Below are 21,381 nucleotides of genomic sequence, written 5' to 3' on the forward strand. Positions count from 1 at the left end.
CAGGCTTCCATCTTTTGTTGTGGAAGCTAATAGCCTAAATAAATTTAAGGCTGAGCTGGACAGGCATTTGGAACAAATGGAGGGATGAAATGGGGTTTTTTTTTTTTTTGGCTGATGCTGCATAAACTTGCTTTCTTGCATCGTATGCCTCTACTAATGCTAATAATTAGCAGTTTAAAATACATACTTGTGATATCTAAATTAAATTTATTTTTAAACTGAAGCATATAAATAACACTGACTGAATATCAACTAGCAACATTTATTGCATGGACAAATGGCAAACTGTGTTTATTAGAAAAACCTTTGAGCATAAAGGCAAGTAAGGCTTCCAAGAGTTGATGGCATATATCTTGCAGTTTTGAGGGAGAGTGCCAGGGAGTGTATTGATCCAATCAGGTTAATTCTGATGACATCTTTGGACTCAGGGAAGATTCTTTTGGATTGGAGAAGTGCCAATATATAAAGGTGGTTCTAAGAGTGAAGTTGGTAACTACAGACCAGTTATTCTGATATCAGTGAAAAAAAATCTTAGAGGCAATGATTTAGAGTGCAATCCAGGAACATTTAGATAGATATAGCATTCTGAAGGATATCACTTTGTTAAGGGAAAATCATGTTTAACTAACTTAGTAGGCTATTTTGTCACAGTTACTCATGGGCTGGATTTAGGGAACAATTTTGACATAGTTTATTTGGATTTTAGCAAAGCATTTGGCTCGGTCCCTCATGAGAGGTTACTGTATAAGCTTGAACAGGTTGGGATTACTGGTAATTCTAAGACAGATTGCTGAGTGATTGGAGGGAAGAAGGTTGTGATTAATGAATATTCTTCAGATCTGTGTAATGTCAGGAGTGGGATCCCTCAAGGATAAGTTTGTGGACTACCATTGTTTCTCATTTTCACAAATGGCAAACAAAGAGATAGAAGATGTTATGTCAAAATTTGAAGATGATGCAAAGATTGTAGAGTCATTAATGATCAGTGCCAAGCGGCACTCCTTCAGGATAACTTGAACATACTTCAAACATGGTGAGGGAAGTGACAGCTGTTTTAATGCTGCTAAATGTAAGGTCCTGCACTTGGTGGGATGAATTAAAAACAGTGGAGGAGGAAAGGGTTTTGGGAGTTATAATATGTGCAGATATGAAGTTTTAACAGCCAGGCAGCCAGGAAAGCCCATGATGTCCCATCAATGATTTATTGAACATTATCCTGTAGAGATAGGGAGGTCATAATCCCATCATTTAAGGCAATTGTAAGACCACATTTGGAATACCGTGTTCAAGTATGGAGGCCTCATCTGAAAAAGGACATTGAGCTTCTTGAAAAGTTCAAAAGATGGGCAACTTGAATGGTGAGGTCAGAAAAAGGTCAACCATACAAGGAAAGACTCAGAGTTTGTGGGATTGGCAACCAGGCACCTCAGAGGTTTATAGGGCTCTGAGAGTGATAAGTAAAATGAATGAAGGTGGAATTCATTGTTATAAAGAATTCATTCTAGAGCTAGGGATATAAATTCAAATTACAGGAGTTGAAGTTTAGATTAAATTGCAGGAAGCTATTAGCCAGCTAGTCATTGAATTCTGGAACAAGTTACTCTCACAGGTAGTTCAGGTTGACAGCATGAATAAATTCAAAGATCAACTGGATAGCTGATCCAGTTGATCTACAAATTTATGAACCTATATAAGGAAAGAAGCATATAATTTATATTTTCTGATCCACTTGGTGTCATATTTTTTATTTTTGTCAGTGCAGCAAACGCCTGTGGTTTCCTTGTACTATATGGCAAATACTATTACACTGTAATAATTACATGAATACATTTAAGAATCAAATGGTAGACTTCTACTATGGGCCTGCTTGGACAAAGGTTAATTATAGTTAAGAAAAAAAAAAAAAAAGAGTGGAAAGGAAGTTCTTGGATTGCACTGATATCAGATAGGAAAAATGCCATTCCATTGAGATGCAAAGTAAATGTTATAGCTCGATCTCCTGACAATTCAAAGGAATGAGGGAAGAGTACCACTAATCCTAGTATTAAAAATCTAAAAAAACATTACTGTCACATACCAACTGATGATGATTAGTAAGATTATTCTCCTATTTTTTTTAAAATTTGAGCCTCCAACTGTTCTCTGTATTAAATATTGATTATTTTACTTATAATACAATTAGTCACTAACTGTAAATCTCTTGCAAAATATCTGCAAATACTCAATGTACAGAAATGAAACTATGAAACTAAAATCTTGTCTTTTATCTAAACCTTGGTTTTCCAATAAATGTGCTAAGGCTGTTCAAGAGAAGAATTTGCATATCATAATTGGCTTGTTTCTAATTCTTCAGTTTCATTTTCTGCCTACACCAAAGCTCGCAACAATTGTAAAGCAGTTATTAACCAGTCCAAACTAGAGTTTGAACAGGCTAAGAGTAGAAAACTTGCTTCTCGCCCTAATGGTAACTGAGCATTCTGGTATCTTGCCAAAGCTATTGGCCGCAACTTTTGCCCATCTCTGCTCCCACCTCTGTCCAAACCAGATGGTTCTGTTGTCACTTCAGCCAAGGATAAAGCTGACCTGCTGGCATCCCATTTTTCTTTCAACTCTTGAATTGACGATCTTGGTAAAACACCTCCCACTATTCCCAACACGCTCCATTCAATGCCTCCTGTAGTCTTCCTTCAAAAGGATGTCAGAAGGATTTTGACGAATCTTGATGCTAAGAAAGCTCCAGGTCCTGATGGTATTTCTCCACTTGTTCTCAAAACCTGTGCTCCTGAACTTGCTCCTATTCTTTGCTGCCTTTTTTCACTTTCTTATTCCAAAGGTGTTTTTCCTTCTGCTTGGAAATTTGCTCGTATCCAGCCAGTTCCTAAAAAGGGTGACAAATCCCTTCCTTCCAATTATCGTCCCATTGCAATTACTTCTACTCTTTCTAAAGTAATGGAGAAATCAATTAACCGCCAACTCAAACTACCTAGAAACCTTCCATCTGATCAACGATCGCCAGTATGGATTCCGTCAGTGTCGCTCCACTGGTAATATTCTGGCTTATGTTACCCATTTATGGACTAGTTCAGTGGAAAGGTTCGGTGAAACACAAGTAGTTGTTCTTGACATCTCAAAGGCTTCTGATCGTGTTTGGCATAAAGGTCTTCTAAACAAGCTTCCATCTTATGGTTTGTCAACTGTTTTTAGTAATTGGTTATCCAGTTTTCTCTCTGATCGCTCACTGAGGGTTATGGTAGATGGCTCTCTGTCTTTTAACTTCTCCACTAATGCCGGTGTCCCCCAAGGTTCAGTTCTTTCCCCCACTCTTTTCCTCTTGTATATTAATAACCTTCTTCCATTGACTGGAAATCCTATCCATAGTTTTGCCGATGATAGCACATTGCATTCCACTTTCCATTTTGAGAAACCTTGTCCTGCTCAATCAGCTTCAACTTCTCGAAAATCTGCTACCAATTCCTTAAATGCTGATCTTCAGGTAATTCTCCAGTGGGGAAAAGACAACTTAGTTGATTTCAACCCTTCTAAAACTTAGTCTTGTCTTATATCTCGCAAAAAGGATTCTTCTGCTCCTATGTTTATCTGTGACACTCCGATTTCTAGGCAAAATGATATCTCTCTTTTGGGGATTACCCTGACTTCTAATCTCTCTTGATACAAGCATTACAAATATTGCTTCTTCTGCATCTAAAAAACTTGGTTTTCTCTTTCGCTCTCGGCATTACTTTTCTTCCAAACAGCTGCTCACTCTGTATAAATCGCAAATCCGCCCTGCCATGGAATATTGTTCCCACATCTGGGGTGGTGCTCCCAAAACCTCTCTCAGGCTTCTTGATTCCATTCAGAGGAGGGCAGTTAGGTTAATTAATGACTAATCTCTAACAGAGTCTCTGCACTCGCTGTCTCATAGACATACTGTTTCTGCTGCATGCCTCTTCTACAGATACTTCCATGGGCACTATTCTTCTGAATTAGCTTCTATAATTCCTGCTCTCTCTTTCAAAACAGTCCGAACACGTGCTGCCACCAGCCAACATCCATTTACAGTCCAACTTCAAACTCACAGAACCAACTTTTCATCTTCCTCGTTTATTCATTCAACTGCCGTTTTCTGGAACAACCTTCCTTCATACGTATTTCCTGAAAATTAGTCTACAGAAGTTCAAGTCCAATGTCAACAAATATCTTGTTTCGCCTTCTCAACCTCCAACCCAAGCACGGTACTAAGTACTATAGGTTCTAACACCTCTCGTGTTTGGGGTTTACATAAAAAAAAAAAAAAAAAAAAAAAAAAAAAAAAATGAGTAGCAGTAACCCCTAGAGAAACGTACCAACTGGGTGGTGGTGTTGCACTCAGGGTAGTGGAGAATGAAAGAGACCTGGGAGTAATTGTGCAGTCAGATATGAAGTTTTCTGAGCAGTGCGGATAGGCTGCCAGAGTAGGTCATGGGGTCTTGTCAATGATATACAGGAATTTTGCAAGCAGGGATAAGGATTGTTTGTTATTTGGTTTTTAGGAGCATTAGCAACTAAGGCCATATTGCTCCGGGAATATGCGGTGGTCATTCCCTGACCTTTCCGCATCCTCCGTATTTGGTGGTGATGGGATCGAACCCCGGTGTAATCAAGAAGCATGTGCTAGGGATAAGGAGGTGATTATCCCCTTGTATAAGGCAATGGTCAGGCCACATCTTGAGTACTGTGTACAGGCCTGGAAGCCTAATTTTAGGAAGGATGTAGAGTTGCTAGAACGAGTACAGAAAAGGGCAACAAGACTGATGAGGGGAACAAAGAGGTGCTCTTACAAAGAAAGGCTAATTTCTGCAAATTGCAGCTTCTAGAGACTAGGCACCGGTGAAGCAATCTGACTGAGGTGTATAAGGCCTTGAATGGATTGAGGAGGCTGAATGCTGATGGGATTCTTCGTCTTGCTCAGATTACAAACCTGAGGAGGAGCATAGATTCAAACTGAGGAAAGACAGTTGTAGAATAGATGTGTGGAAATTTGCCTTTAGCCAACGGGTGGTTGATTGCTGGAAGAGTTTTTCATCTGTTGTTTTTGTTGTTGTTGTTTATTCGGTTTTTAGGAGCATTAGCAACTAAGGCCATATTGCTCCGGGCTATGCGGTGGTCATACCCTGACCTTTCCGCATCCTCCGTATTTTGTGGTGACGGGCTCGAACCCCGGTCATCTGTTGTTGTGGAAGTTGATAGTTTAAATAAATTCAAGGCAGAACTAGGCAAACATCTGGAACAGATACGCTTATTACAAATCCTTCAACCACGTATATACTCTTGTCATCGAGCAGCCACTAGGCTTGTCTAGTGAAAATTCACTGTTACATTGTGGAGAGTATAGTGTATGTGTTGAATTCTTATTTAGCTTACTTAATATTAATAACTGGACAGTACTTACATGTTAATTTAATACCCTTTGATTTAAAATGAATACTACGAAAAAGAGTAAAACGTATTATTTTCATCAAGAGTGGAAACCAGAATACTTTTTTTGTAATGATAAAAGAAAAATGTGGTTGTTTGATTTGCAAAGCCTCCATGTTGTTGTTGTTGTTATTTGGTTTTTAGCTCCGAACTCTTTGTGACACCAATTTACAATCTAAAGTAGTAACTGAAGCATTATTGAAAGTGAGTCATCTTCTTGCAAAAAAAAAAAAAAAATTAAAACCATTTTCTGATGGTCAATTCACCAAAGACGCATTTTTAGAAATAACACATTCTCTTTTTGAAAAATTTAAGGACAAAAGTGAAATTAGAAGTGCTCTTCAAGATCTGCAATTATCTCGAAATACTGTGATGCGTTGCATCGAAAAATAAGTAAAAATTCGAGCGAGCAATTAATTGCGTGCTCATATTGCTAATTGTGTGCCTTTTTTTTTACAAATTGATGAATCTACAGACGTCAGTGATACAGCTTATACAATCATATTACCATCCCAGCCATTTTAACCTAAATAAACAATATTTGGAACCAACTAAATCTGGACAATGAAGGTATTGTGATTCCTCACTCAGAAATCTCAGCAATGATGACAATGTTGATCCAGATGGTGGTAAATGGATGTACAGCATATTATACATTTTTCCTTCACATTAAATTACCAAATCATACGTTTCCAGAAAAGATGCATTTTCTGGAATAAAAGGATTGGCTCTGTCCATCAGCCCCCTAATTGCATTCAATCCTTACATTATATACTGGAACCAATCCAAACCATTTAAACAGGATTTTGTTTAATCAAACTTCAAAAAAAATAAATAAAATAATAATAATAATAAAAAAATTAAACAATAAATAATAAAATAAATAATCTCATATGCAACTATAGATTAATCACTCTATTAAAGCCAAGACCTTTGACACTATCATACTGTTATATCCTGTTAGCCAAACTTCAAAACTATGGTATCATTGACCTACAAATCAAGTGAATCAGCAGCTATCTTTCTCAAAGAAATCATTATTTTGAAAACTCCCTTTCCATTGCTTTTTCTCAGAGCAGTAGTGTTCCCAACGGCTCATCACTTAGACCTCTTATCAGCATATTCATAAATGATCTTCCTCTTAATAAGCAGTGAACAACCTGATAAAACTGCATGTTTGCTGATGATATCAAATTTTATTCCATCATGCACAATCAGGTCAATCATGAAGAACATGCACAATCATGTTCTTAAGCTACTACACTTCCTAATGATCTTGACCAGTAGATGGCTGTAAACAGGCTTTCTATAAACCCAGCCCAAGTGTCAAGGTGTCATTTTCTTTCCAAGAGTCAGCAGCAAATCAGAAGCTACACTGACTCCACACCTATTCAAAAAGTTCAGCATGATCTAAACAATTAAAGAATCTTGACAAAATTTTCTTGATCTCCTGCAAATTTGACAAGCATATCTCTGATCATTAGTCTGGGCTACAAAGCAATTGAATTCATTAAGAGAACTCCTTTGTTTTAAAGATTTTAAATGTACAGCCTTACTCTGAAAAGTCACTGTTCTATCCTAACTTCACTATGCTTCTTCCATCTGGTAACCACACAAGGTCTATTCTAACAAAACTGAAGAGAGAAAATCCTCTTTATTACTCTGAATTCTAATATTCTCTCTACATGTATTTTTAACTTTTACTATTAGATGTCCAAAGAATTCAAGATCTTAGATTACTCTATAAGGGTGATTCCCAACTGGGGGGGGGGGTCCTTGTGTTCTGGAGGTTCACATTAAAAAGATGGCAATGGCATCTGCTTCAATTTCTATTTTATTAATTTACAAATCTCCACCAAATCAATAAATAAAGTAATTTTAATCATTTTTTTTTTATATTGATTGGGTTATCTCAAATTTAATGTCAGAGTTCGCTGATGGTGCACAGTCAGGTAGAGTAATTAATGATATTCATCAGAGTATGATACTTCAAGAAGACTTAAATAAACTAGGCAGACAGGCTGAAAAATGGCAATTGAGGTTTAACACTGATAAATGCAACATTTGGGTAGCAGTAATCTAAAAATAAAATACCATTTGGGTAGGACCAAACTCAAAGTAGTTGATAATGAAAAAGACCTATGATAAATGTAGTCTGACACGAAGTTATATGAGTGTCACAGAACTGCTAGAACAGGTCACGAGGTTCTGCCAATAACATATAGGAACTTTGCCAGCAGGGACAAAGATGTGATTATACCAATGTATAAAACAATGGTTAAGCCTCATCATCAATACTGTGTACAGGAATGGAAACCTCATTTTAGGAAGGACATATGAGAAAGGCAATAAGGTCAGTTGGGGGGGGGGAATGAGCACTAAAGGGTATTCCTACTAAGAAAGACTGGGATATCTCTAGGCATCTGTGGTGACCTAACTGAAGTGTTGAGTGAACTAAATGCTAATAGCATCTTAGCTCTTCTGAGATGATGTGCACAGAACGGGGATGTATACTGAAAAAGGATGGTTGCAGAATAGACGTGAAAAATTTCCTTTAGCTACTGAGTAACTGAATGTTGGAATAAACTTCTATCTAGTGGGAATTTAACTTAAGTCATCTATACTCATGTTAGGGTATAATCAAACTCAGCACAACTGCATGCAAGACTAAAAAAATTGAATTTATTTTTTTCTGAAAACCCAATCATGATAATCTCTCTCTCAAAGCTCTAGACATGCAATCTGTCATGTGAGCTCTAAACCCAGCCATCATCAAAACTTGATGTGGTCCAATGCATGCTAGAGGGCAGTATATATCTGAATGCAAATGCACATTTCATATTCTAAACAACTTAATGCTTAATTCTATTTAGTTCTTTAACTTTAAATCTCCTTTCTTTGGAAATAAAAACAGTAATAAAGAAAAGTTAAAGTATTACCTTTTTCGGTAATTTCAGATTTTATAATTTCCAAATCTAACTGCAGTTCTTCCATTTTTTCTTTCATTTGTTCCAGTTCAGCTTGAAAAGTTTCAGCCTATGAAATAAAATTAAGAAATATTAAATTCTAATCCATTCCTATCTCACCTACATCTGTTTAATGCTGTGTTAAAGAAATAAATAAAAACAAAATTGTGAGTACCAGTGTGATATGAGAATTTATTGCATGCAGTTTCTGAACAAGTCAAGATTCAATTTATAAAAATTTTCTAACATTTATTTAAACTGTATATGAGCTGTACTCAACAAGTTCAGTGACTCATGTAGACATAGTAATACACAAATCACCTATTTATCTGTAGTCAGTCTGAATCAGTGCAGATCAAATAGGTGTTCTGTGTTTTGTCACATTTTTAAAATGTGACTTTAATGGGCAGCAATTGCTATGTGTTGTTCAAAGACTTTTCAATGGTTCACAATGTTTAAAGAGAGCTGCCTGTCCACCAAAGATGATTTGGTGAACAGGCAGCATTGGCATTTTGATCAATCTTAACCAAATTGGATTTGGAAATGCAATACATTTCCAAATGCAATGCTAATACCAAGTGCCCAACATCCTTACTAATGATTACAGAGGGCTGCAAGTTTTTGCCTGTAAGAAACTTTATCAACATGCTGTTGCTGACTTTCACCCTGTTTCTTCCATCATTATTGGTGGTAAATTGTGAGTGTATGGTTATGATTCAGAAACAAAGGCTCCTACTCTCAAGTGGGGGACCATCTTCTCCAAGGCAAAAAAGAAAAAGAAAAAAAAAGCAAGAAAAATCTCCACCAAATGAGAAGATCACATTTATTGTATTTTCTGATATACAGGACATCGTTCATTGTAAATTTGTCCTGCATGGTCAAATAGTGAACCAGTAAATCTACAAAATACTCCTATAGTTATTGTATGATGCTGTTTTCTGGGGAAAATGGCTGGAAAAGTGGGTTTCAGGAAACTGGCAGTTGAATCATGACAATGTCCTTGAACCATTGGCACTTGCATTATAGCAACACCGTTACACACCCACCACTTTCCATTCAAGAATTAAGTGATACAAAAACTCAAAAAAAGAATACTTGGACCACAAATTATAAAACTATTTCTAACTGAATTCCTTTCAGCTAGCTGCATGGAAGTCTTTTAAATCTACAGTTTGTGGGTTTTTATGCAATATAAAAAGAGGAACATTGTAAATAACTGGTGGAAAAGAAGTTGAATAACTATGAAAATTTAGGTTTCTGGATGTCTCTGAACATATACCTCTTACTTTTGTGTTTCCTGATTTTGATCCCTTGGTAACTTGGGTGTTAGTGATGAACAAGCAGAAAGCTTCCACCAGAATATAAGTATAATGAATAACTTTATCAAGGAAGGTGGATTCAACCAGGATGGGTAGCTATTGTTAGTTTTTGCAAAGAGAAGGTGAAGTCAATCATGAAACAAAAAGTTTTGCTTTATTAAAGTTTTAGCTACTTTTGTATTTTTTGTTAATATTTATGAATAATATAAGAATATGTTTTATTCATTAATAAATACTTATTTTATAATAAATACTTATGTTTTATTCATTAATAAATACTTATTCTCTTTTAAAAATTATATTATTATTTTAATATTTGTGAAATAATAAGAGGAGTTTACCTCAATATAGTACGTAGAACACTTCCGTATGATACTCTCCAGAAATTAAAACGAAAGAAATCGAAAAACTTACATTAGAGTAAAAAGATAATTAAAAACCAATTTAACACAATTAAAATCAATTTAACACAATAAACTAAATTGAATACACATGACAGTTCAGCTTTACGAGAACTTCGGGAAAATAAAGACATTATTATACAGAGGGCAGATAAAGGAGATACAGTGGTAATACTAGATAAACCTGATTATATTAATAAGTTAGATTCAGTTGTTTCATATACCTTCACTTATCTTGAAGTAGACCTGGCACTGTTTACCAATTTGGTCAATTAATACAATAAAACGTTAACCACGTATCGAAAAAACGACTACATTACTATGGCTCAGTTAAAGGAATTGAAGGCCAGAACATACAATATTCCTGCACTTTTCGGTCAGGTAAAATTACACAAGACTGGATTTCCTATTCGACCTATTGTTTCCTACAGGAACTCGGCATTTTCATCCTTAGTCACACATGTATATAGCATTACAAAACACTTTAGACAGGTAATACAATTTGGGATTAAGAACTACGATACATTATTTAATAATCTTAAAGACTATAGACTTGGCGACAATGACAATTTATTCTCACTAGATGTTACCTCGTTATATATGAATGTAAATGTTGAATACACATTAGATATTATTTGGGATATGTTAAATAATAACTCGATACCGATTAATTATACGAAGCTACCTATTAAGGAAATTTTTCACTTAATTAAACTGTTAGTTGAGGCCAACTATATCACCTTTCGAGACAAGGTGTACAAACAAATTTTTGGATTACCAATGGGTTTGAGCCTGAGCGGCTTAATGTTAGAGATGTATCTCTCAATGATTGAATATATACATTTGACACCTTTTTGACCACGTATCACATACTATGGGAGGTATTTAGACGATGTTCTAGTTATTACTGATAGTAGTACCATCCAAGACATTTTACATTCGTTTAATAATATTCATTCTAGACTCAAATTTACATTGGAAAGGGAGGATATGGATAAAAAATCATTAAACTTTCTAAATTTCACGCTTACTTGGGACTCGAATAAGATCCAATTTAGCATCTATTGTAAACCTACAAACACTGGTATGCTTCTACATTATAATAGCTATCATTTGTTCACCTACAAAAGATCGACTATCTTTAATCAATTTCTAAATGCCTATAAATATTCAACGACGGAATCTGCTTTGGGCTCAGAAATACAAATATTAACTAGCAGGTTCTTAAACAGGGGTTATCCCCTTGCCACAATAAACCGGATTAGGGTACAGGCTAAGGATAGGATACAAAATACTACGCCAACCAACAATAGTAATATCAAAAAATACTTTATTTCTGTCCCATAAGTTGAACAGTGGCACAAACAGCTTAATAGATTCTTTAAAGATAACGAATTTAAAATCGTGGCCAGGCCAATACAGAAATTACACACTATACTGAACAATCTCTCTGTTCTTTCCGTGTTTGCAACACAAATTAATGAGCTGGTATACAACATTTCTTGCGGTGATTGCGACTCGTCTTACCAAGGTTCAACGCGTTTTTCTCTGAATATTCGTGTAAATCAACATTAAGCTTCAGTTTGTGCTTCTCGTTCAGCAGCGTCAGAATTAGCCTTTCATGCCATTAACGAAAAAACATACTTTTTTATTTAACGAGGCCAAAATACTTAATGTCCAACGTAATTATACACGACTATTAATTGCAGAAACCGTAGAAATTAAATTACACGAGAATTCTGTTAATGTTCGTCAGCCATATTTGATCTCTGATGCGTGGACCTTTATGCGCATGCGCAAAGACAGATAATCACTATTAAGTTTCATGTTCAACCCTATTCGGTAATTTTCATTCCTGTGATCACAACATATGGTTGAAAAGTGCTGTCGGCTTCAGGAAAGAAAAATCGTTTTGAATATTTTCATTAAGATTCTTTTTAATATTTTTAATTGCGTTAAATTGATTTTTAATTATGTTAAATTGGTTTTTAATTATTTTTTTACTCTAATGTAAGTTTTTCGATTTTTTTGTTTTAATTTCTGGAGAGTATCATATGTAAGTGTTCTACATACTATATTGAGGTAAACTCCTTTTATTATTTTACAAATATTAATATCAACGTAGAACATATTGAGCATTACAGCTCTGATTCATACTACCTAATTATTTTAAAAATTATATAATCATTATTATTATTTTAATAATAATAATTATATTATTATTATTTTTCGTACATTTCTTAAGTACAAAATTATTATTTCGCACAAGAAATGTACAAAAGCTCATATCTTCCATAAAAATAAAAGATAATAAAAAACCTGCACATGCTACAACTTTTTGCTTGTCATAGTTGTGAATAGTGTAAAAGTTAATCAAAAGTAAGTTTATTTTAAACACGTTACCAAAAAAAGTTCAATTTGCTAGCTTACATTATTGGAGCACCTCTTTCAATCCATATTCATAGGAACATCATTTTATAGCAGGGTACAAGTGGTTATTAAAATGCAAAGACAAGAACTAAACCTTGGAAAATTTTCAATTTACAAAAATTCCACTATTGTATGTCTTTATTTTGCAGCACATTAAAATACCAGTTCTTTCTGATGATCCTGTATTTAGTTTTAAGCTGGAAAATGCTTGGGTCATGTAGCCTCCTTTCAGAGTGAGATTAAATTATATAAAAAGGCATTTATACTCAAAATAATTTCTAATTTAAAAAGGTGACTGAGCACATTACTCTTGAAAAAATGTATGTAATCTGAAGGCCATAACTATAATTCTTTTAACTATAATTCAAATAATAGGACTAATTTAAATTTTTACATGATATAAATTTTATATAAGTGGGAAAAAAATATGAGTCCCTCTCCTTCATAACTGCTGACGCGCACACACACACACACACACACGCACGCACAGAAAGAAAAGAAAAAAGCATGATCATCACTGAAATACCTTTTCCTCAGCCATTTCTTTATCCAAAGTTGCTATTTCTACTGCTTCTGCCAAATCAGACATTTCATCAGCATGACGCTCTTTTTCTTCTAAAGCTTCTTTGGCTTCCTAAAAGAAAATAATTATATTCTATTTGATTATAAAAAGAAATTTCCTAATCATTTCTGAATTGTGGTAACCATTTTTGGTATTTATTTTGGAAATATCCTATACAAGACAAAAAGACTTCTTTTTATATTAGTGTTTGTGGTGAGGTAGAGGACACTGGCCATGTTTTAAGGCACTACAACAGAAACATGGACTTGAGAAATATTTTTTATAGTAAAGTGGGCATTGATTCATATGAGTATCAGGTGCTCTTCTCTGAAATAATTGAGTACAAGGCATTCTTGGAGTTCATGGACTGAGTATTCTAGAAGAAGGAAATCCTGAATATAAATATTGTATATAGTAAGTTATATAATCCTGTATACATACATTTGGAGTTTTTATATTATATATTGGATTTTTATGTTTGAGAGGTTTATATCTGAAGTTGTTTAGTTGGAGTTATATTGAATTTTATGTTGAGAAGTTAAAGTTTATGTTTACACGTTTTATTTATATAAGAGTTTTATGTTCAAAAGGTTTGTTTATGTTTCTTGTTTTATAATTGAAGTTTTACAAGTTCAGCTAAAGCAAAAGATTGCAAATGTTTCTTAGTGAAGTCAGATAGTGATGATCTGCCTCCCAGGGACAGTAACATGCCTGGAGACCTCTAATTCATCAGGTATTCAGGTGTGGCTAAGAATCAAATTTATAGAATAACATCAAAGACAGTGATATTAAGTGCAGATGAGATTTCAGCTTGGTAAGGACTAAGTGCTAGAGGGTACACGAGATGAGATGCCTTCTAAGATACCACAGACAATTGAGCAATGACATTACTATATCCGATTGGAGGCTAGTGTCATTAGTATTGGGTTTTAGGCCCATCAATGACTTTGACCATACTGTGCCATTGTGTACTGTCTTTACAAGTTTATGTTCATGGGCTACCTTGCATATTGTGCAGGCTGAAAAACTTGAAATAACTTACAAAGGGAAAACTCCTACTCCCACTGCCTGAGATTGCCTAACTACAGCCTTTAAGAAGACTTTAGAAATTCCTCAGTGAGAATCAAACACAGACTTCTCCAAACAAGCAACAAGTAGTGAAACCACTGTCAAGTAGGATATGGGATCACTGGAAAATGATACCACTGATCTCCATTCAGCAGGAGTGTCAGTTAAACAATGAAATCAGCAATGTCCATTGCCACAGTATGGTTAATTGTGCACCATTTTCTGTGATTTTGATTATAAAAAAAAAAAAAAAAAATGGGATATGCCAACCCAACATATTTATAATATTATCTCCATCTAGCAAATTAAGAAAGGCCCCTTGTGGAATTAATTCACAATTTTAGAAAATGAAAGCAAGCTAGTTGTGATTTGTAAGCAGAAATTATCATACAAGACAATTTAAAAAAGCACTTAGAGTGATTACTCCTGAGAGTTTCCAAAATGAATGAGCTGGAAGAGGAACCTTTATCCAAAATGCATCTCTAAATATAAAAGTCAGACAGCAGTAAAAGTTTGTCAAGCTAATTTGTCATCAGAAGGAAGTCACAGTGTATAAGTAAAAAAATATACAATTACCCACACTACAAAGTTTAGTTCCTAAATGAAAATGCCTTCACCCAAAAGAATAAAATTAATCAAGTTCTAACTGGTTTATTTATGATGAATGTCCAACCTTTTAGTACAGCAGAAGATCAGGGTTTCATTGTTTTAGTGAAGAAATTAAATTCATCATATGAATTACCACAAAGATCAATTATTTCTTCAATCAGCTTTTGGAAATGTGCAAGCAATGCAGAATCCAAACTTGTAAACTAGAAAATGTTGATAGCATCTGTTTAACAACTGACTGCTGAACTTTTAATGAGAGAGCTATTATTGCTGTGACTCTCCACTACATTAACGATGACCTTGAGTTAAAATCAGTACTTTTTGGAATGATATTTCCCAATCAAATCCCCAAATACCAGTAAAAATTTAGCAAGTGAAATAAAGCACATTACTGGCCATTATCAGATATATGATAAAAGATTTGAACCATTGGGTGTTCTGCACATATCCTGAATTTAATGCTGCAGAGTTCCTTACAGTTTTAAGTCCTAAAGATGATGCATGATAGTCCAAATTATACTTTTATATTTTAAAAGGAGCAGTAATGCTTGCAAATAACTATTAAAATATCAACAAAATTCAAGCCAAACAACGAAACAATTACTATAGGATACACCGACCCAAAGGAATTAGAAGAGACAGGAAAAATTACGCTAGTGCTTAAAAACAAATTATACTTTTATATTTTAAAAGGAGCAGTAATGCTTGCAAATAACTATTAAAATATCAACAAAATTCAAGCCAAACAACGAAACAATTACTATAGGATACACCGACCCAAAGGAATTAGAAGAGACAGGAAAAATTACGCTAGTGCTTATAAACAAAAATTTTCCAGTACTATATACTGAAGAATAGCAGATTTGTGTCCAGCAATGCAAAATTTTAAAATCATTTGAGGAAGTAACAAAAAAATTAAGCAGTAAAAACTATACCACAGCAAGTCAGGCCAGGCGTTAGTGCAGGCATTACTTTCTGTGTGTCATAAGATATAATAACAAGATCTGACGGCATCTTCTCTCATCAAAGAATGTTGCTCGGAATTTGCAGATTGGTTTGAAAGATTTTCAAACTTGGAATTTAGAAAAATAATTGTTGTTTGCATACTCTTAGATCCACAATTCAGACTTCACTGTTCTTTCAATAATTCAACCCTAGATAAAAAATAAAATAATAAAATTACAGAATTATTAGGAAAAGAGTTTAATTTAATGAAGGCTTCAAGGATAAGGAAACAATAGTGAACAAAGACAACAGCAGTGACTAGGATGAATTTCAAATCTGGCATTATTTTGAAAAAACTGCAGCATATGCACAACTTAACAAGTAGACTTCACAGGCTACTGAGAAACTGCAACAATATTTAGATAAACCAGTCTTGTCAAGAAATCAAAATCCTTTTAAATGGTGGCATAGCAACCAACATCTCCATCTAAACCTAGCCTACATTATTAAAAAATGCAATGTTTTAGCAACATCCATATCATGGAAATACTTGTTCTCCAAAGCTGTAAATATTATAAGTGAAAAATAAAATTGCAAAAGTTGCAGAAAAGTACAAAAACATATGTACTTAAATGTAAATAACAAATAATGCCAGTTAAAAAAAATGTAAATATCACATTATGTAAATATTAATAAATGTACAGCTACTGTCAGCTACATGTATCAACATGTCAGGGAAAGTACTAGAGAAAAGAATATCCTAGACCTCATCATCACCCATGAATCAGATGACATAACAGGGCTGACAGTAGAGGAACCAGTAGCAGGAAGTGATCACAGAGTTTTACAGTGGATGATGAAGAGAGAGGTAGCAGTAGTAAAAGGCAAAGGAATGGGGGTTATAATTTCATAAAAGGAAATTATGATGCCTTAAGGTGCTACATGGCCTCTATTAACTGGGTAGATATTGCATGGAGAAAGAATACAATTGAACTGTGGTATGCTTTTAAAATAACTTGATTCACTTCTCACTCTTTTTTTTTTTTGTCATGTTACTAATGATTACTATGATTTTATTTTTTTGCCATGTTATTATGATTACACATGCACATGTCTAGCTGGTAACAAGTATGTGATATGCCTTACATTCTCTAAACCTAGGGTTGTCCAACTGGCGGCTCACAAAAGAATTTTTGTGGTCTGTCTGCAAACGAAAACAAATTTTAATGAAAAAATTAGGTAATTCTGTAATTTGTGTTTTGAACTTTTGTTCAATAACATACAAAATACTTTTGTTAACAGATTTTGCTTAACTCAATATATACAGTTCCCAAAAAAAGATATTTAGCACTGTTATTAAACTCCTTAATGTGTTAAATTAAATATTTTCTCAAATTTGAACAGTTGTTGAATACTTAACCTTAATAAAACTAGTGACAACCAATACAGTGTAACAGATATCTCATGACAAACAGCAGGAAATAGTGCACAGATGCATGCATATGCTACAGCAATCTGTAGCTAGAATGAGGTCACAATTACCAATCCCACCTTTTGCTACCAACCAGCAGGTGGCATTGGTAGTGGTTTGTCTCCATTGTGCACATATGTTTTCAATATTCAGTAGCAGTTTTGTCTTTGTTGTGGTATGTTCTATGAACTTCCTATGCGATGCATTAATATTATACATTTTTAGCAGAACTTTTTATTTAATGTTCAATTAAATTAACTTAAAATTATGGATGTGAATAAAAAAGGAAAGATTACAATGAAAATTGCAAATTTCAAGGCCAATGGGAAAATTAATATCTGTTTATCCTTCACAAAGGAAAGCCACAGTGTTTGGAGTGTTTATAGACTGTAAGAAGTACAACCTAAAGTGTTATTATTGTTCGTTGCATTAAAAACAGTATTCTTACTGCAAAAGCACACTAGAATAGTGCTGGAAAAAAAAAAAAAAGCTGAAAAATAAACAGAATTAACAAACATTTGTTAATAACGTATCAAAAATCACAAGAAGCATCAGTAGATGCTTCATTTGCTGTCTCCCTTAGCAGAAGCAAAAATATAATTTTCTGATGACAAAGAATTAATTAAAAATGTGCGATACAAATGGCTCAAGCTTTTGGTAAAGAACAAATAGTTAAAATATTTCAAACTTTTTTGCTCTCTCAGCAGACATTAAGTAGACGTGTTGTAGAGATAAATATTCATGTCAATAAAAAATTTAAAAAAAAATTATACAGACATATCTGATACAAGCCAATTGCTTATTTTTATAAGGACTGTTCATGAAAATTTTAGTTATTCTGCAGAGCTTTTAAAATTAGCATCACTGCATGGAACAGCAAAAGGAGGGGACATTAATACCAAATTAAAATGTGCAGTAGCAAATCTACAATTGTCCAAAATATTGGACTTGCAGGATTGCTGCAAAAAGAAGGAATTAAATGTTGAATGTTGCACTGTATTGTTCACCAGGAAGCTGTGTGTGGAACTTTGCTGAAATTAAGTGGCACAGTGGAAGGGTTGTTAAAATTGGGATGTAAATCATGCTCTTACACACACAGAAAATTTAACTTTTTTGGATGAACTCAATGCTGAATACACCAATCTACTTTTATACAGCAGAATTTGTTGGTTAAGTGCAGGAACCTGCTTAAAAAGATTTTTTAAACTTGAAAAAGAAATTCATATATATTTTTTTTTTAACAGAGGTGGAATATGATGTTTAAACAGCAAGTCTTGTTGATGTCAATTTTCTAAGTTTGCTTGCTTTCTTAATAGATATTAAAATTATTTTAATGACCTGAATAAATCCTTACAAGTAAAAGACCAAAACATTTGTCATCTTTAAGGCCATGTAATTGGATTTACTGCTAGCATTGTTACTGTTATGGGCATTACATCAGGCATACATGTAACATTTTTTACTGTTTTTCACTGCTTGCAATAAAGGTTTAGGATTTAAAAATAAATTGCCATTGTTAAAATCAATTTTTCAAAAAAATAATTTAATTAATTTTAAATCTTGAAAAGAGCTTTTTGATGAAACTAGATAAAATAATAAATATTTAATTATTTGTTCCAAAGTTAGAGGTCTTAATTGAAGATTTTAACAAAAGGTTTGTTCAATTTGATGTGCTTAAAGAAAGCATAACATTATTTAACAATCCATTTATTGTTGACATTGAAACAGCAAGTCCTCAATATCAAATGGAATTATGTGAGCTTCAGGCAGACCCATTCATTGTATTTAGTATGGAAACTGGAATGGGGGAGGGAAAGAAAAAAGAGAACTAAGCAGTCATATCTTCCTACCTTGACAATATATACTGGTATATCACTTGCCTCTTCAACACGCATATACTAGTTATGCACGTTCCTCATAATTTCTTTTATTTACTTGTTGCAAGAATACTGTATTACTGTAATAGGTACGTAAAAATTAGGTATTAGTATTACCTATTATTTTAAGACTTATAAATAAAAAGAATTTATGACCTACCATGGATTGTTCTTGTTATTTTTTTGATTATATATGCACATTTACGACTTTTTTTTTTAATCATATTATTTCCTGTGGGCTGCAAAAGAATTTAAAGAGAAATATTGGCCTGGTAACTTATAAAAGTTGGACAGCATTGCTCTAAGCATCACTCTTAAGTACTTAAGATATAAATAATTGATACTTATATCTTAAGGTGTAGTCACAGTCGTCACCAATAAGTAGAAATCACATTTAAACCCATCCTATGAAATATTGCCTTTTGCAGTTTAAGAATGGCCTGTTAGAGTATAGTTATGGGGCAAAATAAGGTGTTGCATCAGCCTCTTGTAAGCACGAAATTTTTTTTTTGATTCTTTCTTGACATTAATGAAAACCTTTGTAAAAGCCACACATAAGGACGGTGATGGAATTTTTTATTTAAAGAACAAATTTCTGAGAAGAAATGAAGTGCTATTAAAAGAGAGTATTTTTCTTGGCCTACAAATGAGAAAATTTATGCAAATACACATTTGAAGACACATTATATCTAACCCAACTGAAAAAGCAGCATGGAACTCTTTAAAACCGCACCTAAAGAAAGACATTGTGCTTCTTGAAAGGGTTCAAAGATGGGTAACTCGCCTGGTGAGATCGGCATAAGGGCGTCCATATGAGGAAAGACTTCAAATAGGTGGGTTGCAGAGCTTGGAAACTAGGCACCTTAAAGGAGACTTGGTTGAGGTGTTTTAGGTTCTGAGAGGTATACGTAAAATGAATGAAAACGAAATTTTCACAGTTATAAATGATTCCAGAACTAGGGGCCATAATTTCAAGTTGGTGGGGGAAGGGAGATGTTTAGACTGGATTGCAGGAAGTTTTATTTTAGCCAGCGAGTTATAAATTACTGGAATAAGTTACCGACATGGGTGTAGAGGCTAATAGTTTGGGGAAATTCAAAAGTCAGTTCAATAAAACTGATAGGTTGTCTATTTCCTTTTATCTTATTAATTGTTATTATTTTTTAAATTTTCTTCTTATTATTATTTTTTATTTAATTTTATTTATATATTTATTTTTTGGCTGATGCAGCATAAGCCATAGGCTTCCTTGTACCATGTAGCCACTGCTAATAAAAAAATATAAAAAAAAAAATTGGTCCCTACCAATTTCTTAGGAAATATTACAGTAGAAAATTATGGTGATCTTGTTAAAGAAATGCTCGGCTTTGAATAAGTTGGTTGCAATACACATTTAAAGATACATTTCTTGCATGTATTCACACTTATATTTTCTATCATATCTGGGTGATGTCAGTGATAGCAATCGGTATGGTGAAATGATTCAAAAGGAGATAACTGATATGGAAAAATACTACTGGGGAAAGTAGAATCTAAATATCCTGGCTGACTAACATTGAAAGTGATTAGAGAAATTTCAGGCATTTTTTGTGTTTAATTTGTTATGTTATTAATTATAATAAAATTTTATTTGCATATAAATTTCTCATTTCCTGAAAATGGTATTTTAGAGCTTTGAATTAAATTCAGCATATTCAAATTTATTAGAATCACCTGTTTAGCTTAAACCCTTTCAAGGTTGCATTCACCAAATATGTGTGGGCCCTAGAGTGTAAGTTTTCCACCAGCAGTGGGCTCTGTGAAGTATAAAAAAACTCATTGTTACGCAATTTATATATTGTTATGAATCAGTAGGTTGATTCAATTTCATCAACTACTGATCAGAATTCCTCAATTAAGGAGAATTTCAGCTTTTTATAAGCCAAAACTGAATAACAATGAATGGTTGAAGTTATCTCTTCTTCATCTGATTTCAAAGGTTATTTTTATCCTGCCATCTATTACACACTGTGTCTGCAATTACTGGAATGACAGCACTTAAAGATAATTCATACATAAAATGAACCAATATTTGAAGTGTACTTGAAATAATTTGGAAAAACATACCTACACATAGACCGATGAGCCAAAACATTATGACCAGTGAGTCGTTATGCAAATCGAACCAACTGCAGGTGAACTATGGCCTGTGCACGGGTCGGGACACTGTATAAAAAACACCTGATACTGAGCTCCGTTAACCAGTGTTACTCTTGTTCTTCAGATGGGAAAGGCAG

The 21,381-nt window shown here is 33.8% G+C and overlaps 1 protein-coding gene across 1 annotated transcript in view; it reads right to left on the minus strand.

Moving 5' to 3' along the window:
* Positions 1–21,381, minus strand: part of LOC150087392 (dynactin subunit 1-like) — a gene marked incomplete in the record, with an annotated part of 260,166 nt that overhangs the window by 167,193 nt on the left and 71,592 nt on the right. The window contains 2 exon segments of the mRNA XM_090372464.1: positions 8,397–8,493; positions 13,100–13,207. Of these exon segments, the coding sequence (XP_090228590.1) occupies positions 8,397–8,493; positions 13,100–13,207 (205 nt within the window).

This window comes from Mastigoproctus giganteus, chromosome 4, assembly GCF_048544385.1.
Source record: "Mastigoproctus giganteus isolate SK-2022 chromosome 4, ASM4854438v1, whole genome shotgun sequence".
NCBI lineage: Eukaryota > Metazoa > Arthropoda > Arachnida > Uropygi > Thelyphonidae > Mastigoproctus > Mastigoproctus giganteus.